Raw genomic sequence first — 17,385 nt, forward strand, 5'->3', positions numbered from 1 at the left:
TAAAAAATAAAAACTTGCCGGAGTTCCTTGGCTGGGAGGGAAACAGTCGAATGTATAGTTATAGTTTTGGGAGATGATATTTTTTTCCTTGTAAATTATCTCTCTGTTATGCATGTATCATTTTTAGTTTACATATTATATTATATGATTGGTAAACATTTGAGTGTATTCTTCTTAGTTGGGACCCGTGCTTGCGTCTGGATGAGACTTTTAGGTGATCTCAAAGTAAGTACTTTGGCGGTGTGCTCTTGGAATCTACATCTGTTCCCTATTTGAACCAATTCCCCTTTGTCTTACCTTTTCTTTTGTGCTTTAATTGTAATTCTAGAACTTTTTACTATCCCATTTTCTTCCTTTTTACTGGCGCTGATATGAGCTTTATGTGTTGCAAGCGCCGTAAAACCCTTTAAAACAAACAAACAAAACTTGACGAGATTCTTACCGTGACTTTTAACATTTTTTATTTATTTACTTTTACTCACTTTTATGATTATTATTTTAATTTAGAACACAGTGAGACGTCAAAATTTATTGCTTTGCGCATTTCTTGTACGTAACAATATGACTCCGGAGAAAAACGAACAAACAAAACAAAAACCAACGAAAAAAAAAACAAAAAAAAAAAAAGAGAACTTTATAGTTATAGGGTCTTGAATATGCTTAAACCAAAGCTAGAGGTGCCTGATGAGCCAGTAAAATGGAGAGAAAAGTAAAGTGAGTACATGTGACTCATTTATAAGGGCCGAAACGTTGTTTGTTTTGTGTTGTTCCCTTATATATGAGTCACATCTACTCACTTTATTTTTCTCTCCATTTGATAGGTTACTTGCCCTTTGTTCGCCATTTTGGGAGGTATTATTTCCCTTGATAAACCAAACTCAGTCTAATTGAAATTTCCTTTAAATATCTCTTCGTGGAAATGACCCTTCTTTTGAATAATTATATTGACCTTGAATATCCATGACTCGACTATTAACATATTCATGAAGCTAACGTGAACTAATTGATGACCATTATATAAACTTATTTATGAAGTTACAGTTAACATTTTTGACGCAAAGTAAACATGTATGGAACCATTGTAAACTTTTTCATGAAGCTGCTGGAGACATTCACCCATTTTGTGTTTTATAAATAGTGCAGCTATGTGGTCTTGTGCTGTGACTGTGACACTCACCTTCATATTGGAAGGTCCTGAGTTCGAGTCCCGATCTAAGCAAGCGGCACAATATTGGAATCTTGGGAGAGGTTCTTTACTCACATTCTCTCACCGAACCCAGGTGTAAAATAAGCACCTCTTCATGTTTGTCCGAAAAAGTGCTGGGTTGGCTAGGGACTCCATACTCCATGTAAAGCTCTTTGAGTTCATTTAGTGCTCTGCATAAAAATGCTCAAGTTTGATTAGTTCAATTGATTGGTCTTTCAAGAGTAATTTGTAGAGTAAAATCACGTAAAAATCCTGTTAATCTTGATCAATCATCCCCATTACCATCGTAATAGTCGTCACCACAAAAATGACCATTACATAATATCCAAAATGACGCACATACACAGTCTTGCTCAAGCAAAAAATGAAAATACGAACAGTATAGATATTTTACAAAACGATTTTAATCTATTTGAAACATAGTGATAGTGGTAGAAATATTTTTTTCAGAACAATGAAAACAAACAGGATGACAAATTGATGTATAGGTAGATGTAAAATAAGCTGATGAAATAAATAACTTAAATAATTGTCATATCAAAACAATGAGAAAATATTATTGCTATCAACCAATTAACAAACAACTGTTCGTTTCAACGAACTTTACGGTGTTTAGTAGGACTGATTAGGTTATTTCAGCACCTTTAATAAAGAAATGAAGACAGAAGTAGAGATCCAAAGTATAGCTGCGCTCAATAAATAAATAGTAAAATTATGAAAATTTATAAAGCACACTGCCGCATATTTACCATGCTCAGTGCATTCCACAAACATTTATTTATTCAGCCTTCTTTGAAAGCCATATAATGAAAACAAATTTCCATATCATACAGCACAAGTCGCTTGCCAGGGGTTCTTTTAACAGCATTACTTTATATGTCATTGACCATAGCGAGGTTCTAATTTAAATTTAATACCAGAGTCTAGTGAGTTACAGTAGAACATGAAAGTAACGTACTCGGAAATAGCGAGAACTCGGAAATAGCGAGTAAAATCTAAATCCCCGTTTTTTTCTCTTATTTGAGTCAATAAAATTAGCATGAAAGTAGCGAGTATGAAAAAGAGGTCAACTCGGAAATAACGAGCATTTCCTGCCCCAGCCAAGGACTTCGAACGAAGTAAAGCAAAACAACAGACAAGGGTGATTTAAATATTTTTAGCCTAGCTTCTTTCCTTTTCTTATTTCTCGTTACGAGTAATATTACATAGTAGCCTAGTTTGTAGTAGTACATAGGAGGAGAAACAAATTTGGGGTGGGGGTTGGGTGCGTGTGTTTGTGTGCGTGTGTGTGTGTATTGGGGTGGGGGTCAATTATTCACTCAATGTGGTGCCACGCAACGCGCGAGGTAAGCACTGGCAGTCAACATGCCTCACTTAGCAGCATCGGTCAGCGACGAACGACACGATCAGCGAGAGAAGGGAGCGTGGAACCATCATTTAAGTGGGTCAGTGATTGAGTGATGCGCTTGCTTACCTCATCAAACATGCCTAGTGCATACAAACACTCGCACACACACACACACACACATGAAATCTTGATGGAAATGGAAGGGGTGGGTTTTAGGGGTGGATCAACTTCAACCCGTGGCCATCATTACGTAGTTAACGAAGGCCGTGTTCAACCCACTTTATCCACACACAGTCATTTGCGGCACACACGCACAAACACACACACACACACACACACACACACACACACACACACACACACACACACATTGTCTTTCCATCTTTTTGTACGGCCGAGTGACCTTTTCTGGCAACTCGGGAATAGCGAGAACTCGGAAATAGCGAGTAATCATGAGTGGACCCGTCAAACTCGCTATTTCCGAGTTCTACTGTAATATGTATGTGTAAAGTTCCTAACCCAAAGACATAAAACAAAGAGAAAAACAGCAATGGGGGGAGGGGGAGATAGACAACAGAAGGGCCTTCCCTCTTTTCTAATGACTAAAATGCGGTATCAGTGGCTCAGCTATATGGTGTCTCATCTTGTAACAGATTCAGAAAACAGTGATCAAAATGGTAAATTGTCCCCAAATCATAGAGGAAGTAAATTTACAGCCAAAAATGGAAAAGTGACTCAAAATCTGCTAAGGAGCATTTTCACTATTCAGAGTAAAAATTGATTTTTTAGGATGTTTTTTCTTTCTTGTATTTTTCTCTCTTGATTTGTCAGGCACTGTTTCATGCAAACTTTTAAAGATCTTTATCTTACACGAGTGCCTGTTCCCTAATTTCTCAAACTCGTTATTCTAAGGTGTCCAGATGATTGCTTGAAAGCAATGACTCAACTGTGCCCATTTTTATGAATGCAGATTAGCGCTCAGTCTCTGACTTTAGTCAAAGACTTTAAAAAATCGCTATTTATGTGAGCTGACCAAGCAAGTCCCAGACTAAAATTAAAATCATGGCACTTTCAGACTCAGTTTTGCCAATTTTTAGATTTATTATTAATCTCTTGACTCATAAGAACCGATCTTTTTTTGTCACTTGCTTCACTCAGGCTTAAGACTAAGAAGTCTATTACAAGACTGGTAAAGAACCATATGTAATCCGCCTAAATAAAAATGGGCTCTGGATATCATGACTTTACAGACTTTGAAAGTCATTCCCTCAAATAAGACTAGGATTAAGTATGCATTTTTATTTGCTTTGCTTGATTGTTTTTAGGGGCTTTACGGCGACTGAAACACTATTAGGTAATGTCAGCACCAGTAAAAAGGAAGATGGTAAAAGAAAGTTGTGTCAAATAGAGATAAGAAGATTCCATGAGCAATCCATCATCATCATCATCATCATCATCAATCCCATGATCTGATGATCATCCGGGGGATAGGTACACGCAATACAGATCTCACCACTTTCCCCCGTTCTTCTCTATTGTTGGCCTTCTCCAAGAGTTCCTCCATCTTCATTCCCTGGGTAACTCCAGTGGTAATGATTGGGCGTTAATCTACCGGTGTACGACCTATCCGGCATTTCAAGTGTGTGTTTAGCTCGGTGGCATTCATCTCCTCTCTGAGCTAGATAGACTAATAAATGCGAAAAATGATATCATAGAAATTGATTGTTTATGGCTTTCATTTCAATATAAAGCAATATTGTAACTGAATAGAGGAGGCTACCAATTATCGATAGCAAATAACAAACTCATTCGAACAGTTATTGAACAAATAAGCAATGTTCACATTGTTTCCATTAAAATCAATTCATTTATCTCTGTTTTCCTTTATCATTTAATTATTTACATAGTCTGGGCCTCACGAATTCTGTCAAACAAATTACTGTAAACACCTTGGAAACAAAATAAGACACCCATCGTTAAACCGGAAATTAGTCCATCGATGTGCAAATTTGGACATTACCCAAAAGTCCCATCCAGGTACAAGCAAAGGATCCCACTATGAAGAATTCACACAAATTTTTACAATGTGCAATATACAACAATCAAAACTAACAATTATAATAGAGCATAACCGTAACAGATGATTTAAAAGGAATAAACATCTCTCAAAAAATCACTACACTCCAGCACTATTTCTTCCACGATCTCATTCGAATATCCCAAATTTTTTCCTTATTATTCTTAGTTGAAGTTCCATTCCTTCCTCGAACAAATTTTTACATTGAACACAGTTTCCTCAAACTATTTTCACCCAGCCAACGAAGAAAAAAAATTTACATTTAAAATTTTTGTTATTGCGCCTGGTGATTTTGACCACTGATGACTTACTGTGGTATTGACATTTACTTATGTGTGTATCCATGTATTTGTATGCAGCACACTATACACACAGACAAACACAGCCACTCACACACTCCATTGCTGTTTCGCATAAAAACACCTCTCTGCTTATTCTCATCCCTTTGCTGTCAGTTCCAATTTCAATGTCACACGCCATGATGTGCTAATGATTCGCTACGGCAGTAAATGAATGTTGTGATATAGGTAATCTCTCCCCCCACCTCCAACACACACACAGACACTTGTAACATATCAATAAAGTAAATAGACATAATAATAAAGTTCCCTTTATTCATCCTCATGCGGAAATTTGTCTAAGGGTTTATTCAAAGTAAAGACTTGAATAATATAATGGGCCAAACACTGACAAAAACTTTATTCATTTGGGAAAAAAACAAAACGTTTACTTAATAAATCAATAGATTATGATGACCCCAGCTTGTCAAAGTGTCAAATGTTTAATAGAAGTTTTAGGTTCAGGATCTTTCATCAATATAAAAGTTAAAGCAAGAGGTGGAAAAAAACCCACTGCTTTGAACTCCATCAACTGGCATTAAAATTAAAATTGGCAATAAAGGCAAAGACATACTATTAGAATTAGGCAACCCCATACAAATAGCACACACGAAAGCCCTTGTCTGTGACCTCAAAACAGTGGTAGAACACTAGTCTTATAAGCAAAGGGAACTTTATTAATTCCAGGTGAAAACTACCCAGAGGTAATTGAAATTGGTTAGCTGAGTTTCCTAGATTCAACAGAAAATAATTTTCAGTAGACGAGAATCCTATCCAAAGAGCAGCAAGCAATTGCTACTGGCTGTATAATTCATGCTACAGTAACCTGGAAAAACTCTGGCTCAATGGACGTTATAGCTCTGAACAACCGCATTTCATTCACAACAAGTTTGTTTCCTTTATTCCCCTTAATTTACTAAGGCCTGAGATGTGTTAACACTATACATTGTTCCACTGAGCATCTGTATACAAGTACGACTGATGCTAGAGCTCAGCTGGTCATGATTCAAATGACTCAGTGGAAAAGCAGTAGGTTGTGGATGTGAACAACTCTACCGACTGAGCTATCAGGACATCTGCTGACAGTACAAGAGCTAGCATTTACTCCACCGCCAAGAGCTAGCATTTACTCCACCGCCAAGGGCGGGCTTAATATCTTATTTGAAAGTTCAATATAGGAAAATATTAGACATTACTAAATTTATTTGTTAACTAGTATTTTTTTTAAAAGAAAATAATAGAAAGGAAAAAAAGGGGTTGGGGGGGGGGGGTGGTATTTTCCTATTTGAATTAGAATTCTGGTAGGATCTTATCTTCTTGAATACTAGGTATAATATGTATTTGGTAGCCCAATTATGCATTATCTGTATATATAATTTGTCCAATCAAAGGACTGAAAAAAAAAATAGTCAAGCATATTCCATCACCTTCAGATAAAAATCACGTCTAAAAAACGTCTTGTTATTCTATAAATCAGAGATGAGCAACAAAGCAATTTCAAACATTACTTTCATTCAAAATATGTATAAATTTATAACATATAATCACATTTGAAAAATCACATCGGAATATAACAGCACTGGAAAATGTACATTAAGTAAAACATTGAGGATTGTTCCATGCATTTAGAGATTAAATATTTATCTCCCCAATGAGATTCATTCACTGCTGTATCAGTGTATCCATGGAACTTTGATGGAAACAATAAAGCTTGTATTGATGACAACTTCTAGAAAAATAACCATCACAAGTTATGGTCTTGTTTCTATTTATTTTTATTTTTTTCTTATATTCTTTCGATGATGTCTTGAAAATTTTCGCTTTGTATTTTTGTTTTGAAATTTTTCCCTTCAGTTTGAACTTTTTTAAAAATTCCAAATTGCTATCTCTTGTTGAATTCATATTTTTTTTCATGATTGTTTCTTTTTAAATAGGGCGTTGGTCAAGAGTGGTTTTAACAAATAAGGGTTTTGATGAAATAATTCATTTTTGTAGTTGAGCCGAAGTCATCCAGCCGATCGTGTTATGAACACGACTGCTAAAATCATCCCAACAAGGAGTATAAATGGTAGCCATGTTTTTAAAAATCCACAGAAACTGAAATTTTAAAAAAAAAAAAAATTATTATGCATATTTGTGAAGAAATAAATTGAAAAACAGAGATACATTTTTAAAAAACCTTAAAAATAAGAGAGAAAAAAACTTAATTATTTCACAATAAAATAGAGATGAACACAATGTACATTTACTAAACCTTGTCATTTAGAAATGAAAACAATCATACAATAAGATAATATTTTTTCAAGGTCTCTCCCAGAAGACATCATTCTCCTAACCGAGGTAGTCATTGGGGAGACACAAGAGCAGCTTCCCCTGCCAGTCTGCACCAGTCCATCCACTAGTGCGGGGCGGTCCTTGGCAAGCTTAAGGACCACGGTCCTACGGTCCTTGGGAAATGAAGACCGCAAGGACCGGTCCTAGGACCGGTCCTTTTCGACATTGAACATTCCTGAGAGACTGTTGGAAATTCGAACCGGTTTGACCTTTGAGACCATGGGATCGTTCATTCTTGAACCGTTAAAGACCGCTACACGATGAAAACCGTGGTCTACAGGAGTAAAACACACGGAGTAGTCACACTCATTTCAAATTGTAACCTAATTAGAGAAGAGGGGTGATGCCTTCTTTATTTGCTCACCGTACTTCATTGTTACTTCGATAATTTAATAAAATTTGAAATTTATCCCCATTAACGGAGATAATGGCATCGCCCAAGGCGTTGATCGAGTTGTTCGTGGCGTTGATACACACACGCAATCCTACCCTACCCCCCCCCCCCCCCCCCCCACACCACACACACACACATTAGAGGGCAGCGAGCATTGAAGAGTAAGAGAGAGACGTGAAGTTATAATAAGAGGGGGTGGATGAGGTAATAAGAGGGGTCGATGGTGACTTTTCGCCAGATCTAACAAACTCAGCTACCCATTCATTGCTGAGTAGACAGGGATTCAGAAAAAAATCGACTGCACCCGGGATCGATCTCTGGCCCTTTGCGTATAAAGAGAGTGCTCTATCAACTGAGCTATCGGGGTCCCCAAATATTCTATTGGACTTTTTTAACCCTCGAAGCGTCCAGGGCCGATTTAATCGGCCTCTCGGCCGCCGCCATAACGTTCGGGCCGATCTAATCGGCCCTAGTTTAAAGTGACTATACAACGACCGGCACTCTAGACACACATAAGAACTCTTTTGTGTGAAGTCCTTGATGTGTCTACTTTCGTTTTCTCTCGTTTCCTTCTTGCCAACAGACCGTTGAACCGTGATTTTCAGTGTTCTTTTCACACGTTTACCGCATCTCGAAATGACCGATTCTGAGCCACAACCAGGGCCTTCGGGCCTCCGTAGATCTAGAAATAGATCTACTTTAGCTAATAGAAACCTATTTACTGCTCTCATGAACGACGACAGTGATGAAGAGGACGATTTTGATCACATTCCTCATGTGAGTGATCATGAAGATAGTGAGGAGGATGATGATAGTGATGATTCTACATCGATTGACGCAGAAACTGAAACTGAAAATAGACCTACATGGGTACCTCAAGCCCCAGAGACTGTAACTGAGGATTATCCTCTGTCCTTTACAGTAAGGAATAACAAGAAAGCCAGAAATATTCCTGAGAACACTGAGAGACCAATAGACTTTTTTCAACTGTTTATGACCGAAGAGATCTCTCTCTCTCTTTTCTCAGTAAAAATAAAGGTAAGGAAAACAACACGTTTTTTTTGTCCAGTACTGGGTCATTTATTGTTGATGTAGATCAGATGCAGTGAATATTTGTATCTATTGTTATATATTGTCTGAAAGAGGAAATGATGAGCTACAACTTGGGTATTTCAGAATTTCAATTTAGGCAAAATTTAGCTGACTTATCCCTGGCCAAAGTAAATGAGCCGGATAAAAATAAATGTCAAGGTCAAGGTCAATGTCATCTCAAAGGATGGTCAAGGTCACAATGTCGTTTATAAATGGTCATAAGTATTCATAATTTATTCCTCTTTCAGAAAATATATACTTTTACAATCTTATTCTTGGAAACAAAGCTACTACATCTTATTTTCTAAACTTTGGTAAAATCAATGAAATTGCCCCGACGTTCTGGCCGGGTACTATTGACGCTTCGAGGGTTAAAATTCAGACGTTATAACTGAGTTTTTTGGAAGGAAGAAACTAATGAAACTCATATTATTTGATTAGTAAAAACACCAACGAAATTTTAATATTATTGTATTATTTTAAATGACAACACTGCGATAGAAAGGAGTGGTGACAAGAGATGGACAAAAGAAAACAAAAAATCGGATTTGCTACTTGCTAGGTTCGACACACACACACACACACACACACACAAACACACACATCTTTAGTAGTCACATACATTTCAAACAATAACCCATTAGAGAAGAGGGGTCATGCCTTCACCATAGATCATTGTCATTGCGATCATTATGGTGTAGTAAATTTTGAAATTTACCCGTATAATGGAATCGTCCAAGGCGTGCGCCTCCTGTTCCCCCCATCTCACACACGAAAGGGCGGTTTGCGGAGTGGAGGTTGGTGGTCGTCTGCCTGTATGGTCGTCTGTGTCGTTTAGTGTATGGCAAAGGGGGGTGGGTGCGATTAATTAAGTGGGATGGGTGGTGATTGGTGGAAGATAGGCAACCGAAGCAACGAATCGCTGGGGCAGGGTTGCCAGTTTGGCATTTTAAATGCCAGATTCCAAAAATCTGGCATTTTTGAAAACCGTTTGGCATTAGAAAAATCATTTGGCATTTGGCATTTTCATTTGGCATTTTCTTTTCTTGTATATTATACTTCAAATGACACCTTTTCTTAATTATTTCTAAACGCGTAAAAACAAACATCTTTATATTTCTTTTTCATTCTTAAAATCCAACCGTGGTGTAGTGGTTTAGCACTCCACTTAGTAGTCAGTAGGTAAATAATTACCCCAACAGGAAATTAAGTATAATTTTAAAAAAAAATAAAAAATAAAAAAAAAAAAGAAAAGAAAAAGAAAAGAAAACACGCAAGCCACCAGGATATGATAGTAAATTGTCTATCAAAAGTGAGTAGTTTTCTTAGTGGGGGTGGGAGTCAACAGACTTTGGCATCTTTTTGAGTGTTTTGGCATTTTTTGAGTCTTCCCCTGGCATTTTGTTGAAAAATAATCTGGCAACCCTGCGCTGGGGAAGTAGTAGGCTATGGCGCGAGACCGTAGGACCGTGGTCCTTGCAAGGACCGCCCCGCACTAGTTGAAAGGTGATAAGAAGTGAGGACCGCCGCCGATCTTCCCCTATGGGACCGGTCTTCGGTTCACAGCTAAAAGACCGTCGGACCGCGGTCTAGACCGGTCTTCAGCGCGGCACTACCATCCACCATACCGCCTTCCTTAGCTCAACGTTGATGAGGAAAACAGAGGAAGGCAGAAAGCCCTCATACCTCCACTTACATTGAAATGTCTATTTTACAAGCACATTGACATCTCTTTGGCTTTAAGATGAATTCCACCTAACGTTTAAAAGATAAAACAATGAGTGTGATGAATTCCGTACCATCAAACCTACAGGAGGTGTGCTTGCAATTGAGCAGTCTAGTCATCACATTTTTACAAACAGGGATTTTATAAGACAAGGCTTGCTTCCTGGTTCATATTATGCATACCTGACATATTTCCCATGGATCATCATGAGCAGACATAATTTTATCATGTTCCAATTGGTGCTGTTGTTGTAATTCATTAAGTTCAAGGACATGGCTACATGTGAGTGGCAGTTGTCACAAAACAAGTTATGCTGGAAAAAGATGGGAAGATATAAAAAGAAATTGACCCACATCCTGAGAATGGTATTGAGTTTTGAAGGTTTCATTCACTGAGCAACCAACCGAGTATAACTAAAAATTTTTAAAAATTTCTCCCATTCTCCATTAACTGTACACCTGTTTTTACCAAGACAAGAGTAACAGTGATGCAACGAAGGGGTCATAGAAGGTTCCAGTTGCATCATTGTTACTGTTTTCTTCTTGAAAACAGTAAGAGATGATGTCCGCATAGAATAAATTGAATCCAGTCTTTAAATGGTTAAGGAAAAAATTATAACATTTAAATTGACAGGAAACTTTGCATATTTTATTGTTAATTTATTTCTTTGTATGTCATAAACTTACCTTTATTTTTGTTTGCTTAATTAATCTTCAGAATTCATTTGTCAATGGCAATACTCAATGTAAATTTCCAGAGATAGATAAATAAAGTTCATCAAATCTTATGATATATTTAAACAATACAAATATTTAAATTCGATGTTTAAAAATTGCCCAGCATAAACTGTTTTCAATTTTCTTGTTAAAAATAATGTTTATCTGATTAATATAGATAACTAAACGATCAAATCATAAAATATTTTTTTTAATTTAAGAAAAAACAAAAAACTTAAGGATGGGCGATGAGTGTAATGAGCAAGGTGAGTGTGTTTTTGTTTGTTTGTTGCTTTAGGTCTCTTCCAACACAATTGAGGTTATATGAGAGACCGCTGAAACAAAAAAACAAGCAATCTAACAAAAATAGTACAAATGTCAATCAAAATCATAACCTAAAGATATCATAAGCTAAATTATAAATAACCAAGAACAAACAGGCAGAGGATACAGGAAAAAAAAAAATATCCCCTGTCAAAAATACAATCACAAACCAAAGAAGCAGGATAGGCTAGTAAAGAGAAGAAGAAACGACATCACTATCGGATCGTACACCCATGCGAACATCATAGGTATATGATTCAAGGGTGATGCTCCCATCCAACCACCCGCAAGGTGAGTGTGAATTAGTCGTATAACGATTTGAATGATATTTTAAAAACTCATACAATGACTTGTGTAGACATCCAATGAGATCGCACTAATAAGAATGAGAGCTAAAACGATGAAACTTGTTGTATAGTTGATGCTGCTATCCTTTTAACAAATTTCAACTAAACAATGGACAAGGCCAAACCGAGGTGGAGGAGGAGCCAAAATAACAGTTGTATTGGGTACAGTTAACATTACCATTCTATGTGAATATTCTTCAGATGCTGTAGCCACACTTCTATCCCATGAGTCTTTTCCATTTCTTGCCTTGCACACATCAAGTTGCCAGTATCTAAATTAATAATAATAATAATAATAATAATAATAATAATAATAATAATAATAATAATAATAATAATAATAATAATAATATATTAGTTGGTGTGAGGAGGATGATGATGATGATTATGACGACGATGATGAGGACAATGATGATCATGATGATGATGATGATGATGATGATGATAGTCTGATTGTGGTGGCATTGGCAATGATGGTTCACATCTGAAATATATGCTTCTTGCCATTCATCTTATCTTGTAAATTTTGTGTATATCTTCATGAAACAAATTGGAATTAAAGAATATCATCACATTTATTTCAACTTGATTGTACTCACTTCACTGGATTTCCAAATCCCATTTCGTCTTCCTGTTGATAAAAGCAACAAAAATGGAAAAAAAATATGAAACATGTTTAAAATAAACCCTCAATTTATCTTGCTATGAGCTTAAATTATCACAAAAGCGCTGTAAAACTGAAAACTATTTTTTCGCAGCATGGAACTACATTAGATGGAATTTGACTCTGACAAATTAGTGAATGAATTATTGTGATATTACTCTTAAACTTAATGCAGGCTTGTACATCATCTTTTCCAAAATTGTCTGACAATTTATTTTAACCACCGATGACCTTATTTTAAATTAAGCCTTCTATCAATCGAAGGACACTTCTGCGATCTACAAATGTTTCAGGCATGTTGCAGAATTGTTTACTGTTAATTTATGTATTTCTTCTTTGTCTTTATGAGAAAGCGGCTCAGTGAGCTTTTTTTTTCTTGCAGACAAAGCCACAAAAGAAAACTAAACAGAAGACATCCGATTCGCTTGCGAATTAAATATTCGCTTTATCATAAAATATTCGCCAAAAAATCGTTTCAACAAAGTTCAGACGAATAAACAAAGGAACTGTAGAGTCGAAGATTGTTTGTCTGAAAAATTACAAAGAAATATAGAAATTGCATCAAATTGTGTGTGAAGACATACGATTATAAGTGACTTCGCAAATGTGTGTTCGTAAAGCTGAACAAGTGCACAAACGAGTGAGAGGCAGCCATAAACGATAAAGCACAGAGAAACAGAGAATCCCCTTGACGGCCATGCACTGTGCACACAGCGACAGCCGAGGTGAAGGAAACAAGAGGCAGCACAGAGAAACTGGGAATCTCCTTGACGGTCACGCACTGAGCAAGATACGAAGTAGAAAGAGAGAGAGAGAGAGAGAGAGAGAGAGAGAGAGAGAGAGAGAGAGAGAGAGAGAGAGAGAGAGAGAGAGAGAGAGAGAGAGAGAGAGAGAGAGAGAGAGAGCATGACCTAACTATAGTTATATAATCTGAGACTGACTAGAATATGCTTTGGTATTGTTAAACACTGTTTTAAGTTTCCCGTGATTTTTTATTTTAATTTAGACTATAATAAAAAAAATTTACATGAGGGATCTAATTTCTTTAAATTTATTATTGTCTTATTGTATGTCCTGAGGTAGAGAATAATGGATTGTCTGATTTCAGGCAATTGCCTGAGAATTTACAGCCCTGTCTTAATGGTAATGCTGTAAATTAAAATCTTAAAACCCAATGTGATAACGATGTTACTGCATGGTTAAAAAACATGGCACTTGAACAGGAACATAAGCAATAAGGTACAGATCTTTTTTCAACAATTGTATAAGAAGACTATTACAAATTAAATGGTATGACAAAATTATAAATAGAGAGACCTGAAGGAAATGACAGAAACAGAAGTGGAAATAAAGAGAAAGAGATGGAAGTGGTTAAGCCATACCCTGAGAACGACTACAAGACATATTTCTAGGCTAGCTCTGACATGGAAACTGCAGGAAACGAGAAAAAGAGGATGGCCTATGAAGAGGATTTATCAATGGCTTGTTCTTCAACCCAAGTGAAGGGCCTAAGTAAATGAGAAAAATATATTTAATCTTTCATATATCTATGTTACTCACACTGACAAAGTAAGGACCAGCAAAGTCTCGAATCACGCCAGCAGTTGTAGCAATACCCATATGACCAATGAATGGGAAAAGCCATCTGAAAAAAAGAAACAGAGGAAATATATACTTAAAACATTCCATGTCGAGATCACCTTCTGGTTCCCCTCACTTACTTGTTTCAAAAACAAATTGAAAATTTAGTGAATGTGCATTCAATTGTTTTGACCCCTGAACTTCTAATGCTAATCCTAACGAGGTGAAGTAAAAAGGAAAGTTTGGCTATTTCCTAATCAAAACTGAGGTTAATTCCACACAACAGTGTTTACGTTTTTAACGTTTTTAATATTTCATTGTTGTAAATGAAATAATGTTTTATTTTGTTTGTTTTTTTGTCATGAAGCAGTTATTATTATCATTATCAAGACCACCAAGAAAGGAGATAAGATGCGACCAGAAAACTATCATCCAATCTCACTGACATCTGTGAGCTGCAAAATTTTAGAGCATATTATATACAGATCAATTATGGACCAGCTGGAAGAAAACCACATCCTCAATGATGCTCAGCATAAATTTCGGGCTCGCCGATCATGTGAGACACAGCTGCTATCAACCTCCTATGACTTTTTGCAACCACTGGAAAATCGAGGACAGACAGATGCAATTCTATTGGACTTTTCAAAAGCTTTCAACAAAGTCCATCACAGAAGTCTGCTTCTTAAAATCAAACAGTACGGGATTGCTAACAACGCCATCAGCTGGATTGAATCCTTTCTGAGTAACAGAGTCCAAATGTAATTGTCGAAGGTAAAAAGTCAAACGCGACAAAAGTTGAGTCAGGAGTACCGCAAGGCACTGTTCTCTGGCCACTCCTCTTTCACATTTACACCAATGACATGCCAGAAGGTCTGCACCCGGAATCCACATTTAAATTGTTCACAGATGACAGTTCTTGTACAGAAACATAAAAAACGAGGACGATGCTGTCATACTACAGCAAGAACTAAATAAATTGCAGTGCTGGGAGGCAAGATGGAAAATGGAATTCCACCCAAAAAAGTGTGAAGTCCTCAGGGTGACAAACAAAAAGAAAAACAACTATGAAATCCATAACGAAGCCCTACAACAATATGTGGAGAATGCAAAGTACCTCGGCGTGACCCTGGACAGTAATATGAAGTGGAAGAAGCATATTGCCAACACAGCTACTAAGGTTAATAGAGCCATGGCCTTCCTCAACAGACAAATCCGCCACTGCCACCAATCTATGAAAAAGAAATGCTATGAAACACATATGTCAGGCCCATACTGGAATAGTAGCTCATTGTCGGACCCACACACATCACAAGAAATTAATGAGCTAGAAAAATTCCAACGTCGGCTGTCAGATTTGTCAGTGGAAACTATGAGCGGGATATGAGTGTAACTCAGCTCATGAATGATCTCCAGTGGAAACCGCTACATGAAAGACATTCAATCAACAAACTCCCGTATTCCAAAAAGCACAAAATGGAAAACTCGAAATTCCAACTAGCCATTTGAATTTGAACAACAAGAAACTCAGCATTAAATTTTGAAATCCCCCACTCAAGAACAACCCATCATCTCTACTCTTTCTTCTTCCCCTCCACAATCCTCCGACTTTGGAACTCCCTACCAACCACTTGTAAACAACAAGCCCTTTCGACTGATGACTTCAAAAAATCGCCCCCTGCTTCCCTCTAAACGAGCACTTGTTGTTACTGAAAAGACGGTCATACAATCTTCAGCCTGAAGATTTGGCCTGAATGGAAGAAGAAGTAGTATACCCATACAATCTTCAGCCTGAAGCTTTGGCCTGAATGGAAGAAGAAGAAGTATCTAGACGTCTAGATGCTTCTTTCGTCGCTCTTCTACTCTTGCACTTGCACGATTGTATCAGTATCGGTAGGGACTTAGATAAAATTTTCAAAATTGCAGGATCTTTTCAAAATCTATCTCATAAGATCAAGCTCAGCATGACAATTCCAATGGTACCAGTTTCATGAAAATCGGATAAATAGTTAAAAAGTTATGTAACAATAACTAGGTGAAAAATGCGCCTTATATTCCTTTGTAATTTATTCTTGAACTTTGTGACCAAGAAACGGTTGATTTCGCACTCAAATGTCAATAACTTTTATAAGGTTAAAGTTCACTCATTTATTTTTTCGCAGACAACTTTAGAAAAGTAGTGAGCTTAAAAACAATGGACATTAATTATTTTTGGACACCTCTTCGTAACAAAAAAAGCAGATTACATAACATTACATAACACACTCCAACGTCAAAGAAATTGGATTCACGATAACTTTGTCCCTATTTATGCTACACTGATAAAATTGGTATCAAATTAAATGTCTAAAAGAGAAGCATAATCTACCGAGGATAAATTTTAAGTTTCATTGAAAGAACAGAAGTTCAAATACTCAAAGTAGTAGAAAAAAATTGCTATATATAACGCAAAACAATGCCATTCAAAATACTGAAAATATCGTCATTTTGTAATCTTAAGCACACTACCCAAGCAGGTATAATATAAGAATATCAAGATAAATTCTATGTCTGCAAATAAAAGATAGTTTATAGGTTCTCCTTTCAGTTTCTGTGATATAGTGTATTATATTGGCTTTGATTGATCGTTAGACAATGTCTGGAGTTCGAATCCATCTGATAAACACCTTCACCCTGGCAACTAGCTTTTTACACAAATCTAAAGAATAATTCAGAAGCCCCCTTAGTGCCACATGTGGCTGTCTATGTCCAAATATATTGGTACTCTACAGCACCATTGATTAAGAAAGTCAAGCAATGGTGAGGGTGATCATAGACTAAATGGGTGACAACAATTACAAAACGTGCTCTGCGTGTCCTTGGATGAGGTCCATACACTTCTGTAAATAAGAGCCTGGCCATAGGCAGCATGCAATAGACTTTATAAAAGTGTTTGAGCAAAACGTATGCCTAACAGATGACGTATGCTGTATAAGATAAGAATAAGGGTTGATATAGCCTGTTGAGGGGAAAAAGCGGAACGTATAGCACATCAAGTAAAGTGAATTCATGGAAATGTGCTATATAGTTGTGTAAAATACAAAAAATGTATTTCAATCTCCGTTTTTTTTTTAAATTTCTAATAGTATTTTTTTCATATTTATATATATTTTATGTGTATTGTATTATTCATCAGAAGACAAGGGCATTGTTAACTATGACAAATTAAATTGTGGGCCATCATTTGTACAAAGTTAC

General features: G+C 36.6%; 1 protein-coding gene across 1 annotated transcript in view; it reads right to left on the reverse strand.

Annotated features, from left to right (window-relative positions):
- Positions 1-1,591: 1,591 nt before the first annotated feature.
- Positions 1,592-17,385, reverse strand: part of LOC144970768 (transmembrane protein 222-like) — a 17,607-nt gene continuing 1,813 nt past the window's right edge. Inside the window, exons 2-6 of the mRNA XM_078910770.1 lie at positions 14,128-14,212; positions 12,503-12,534; positions 12,082-12,175; positions 10,699-10,829; positions 1,592-7,067 (exon numbers count right to left, since the gene is read on the reverse strand). Of these exons, the coding sequence (XP_078766896.1) occupies positions 6,977-7,067; positions 10,699-10,829; positions 12,082-12,175; positions 12,503-12,534; positions 14,128-14,212 (433 nt within the window). The 3' untranslated portion in view covers positions 1,592-6,976. The remainder of the gene's footprint in view (positions 7,068-10,698; positions 10,830-12,081; positions 12,176-12,502; positions 12,535-14,127; positions 14,213-17,385) is intronic.

The sequence above is a fragment of the Berghia stephanieae genome, chromosome 4 (assembly GCF_034508935.2).
Source record: "Berghia stephanieae isolate SIO BIC M18660-M18661 chromosome 4, UCSD_Bste_1.3, whole genome shotgun sequence".
Lineage (NCBI taxonomy): Eukaryota > Metazoa > Mollusca > Gastropoda > Nudibranchia > Aeolidiidae > Berghia > Berghia stephanieae.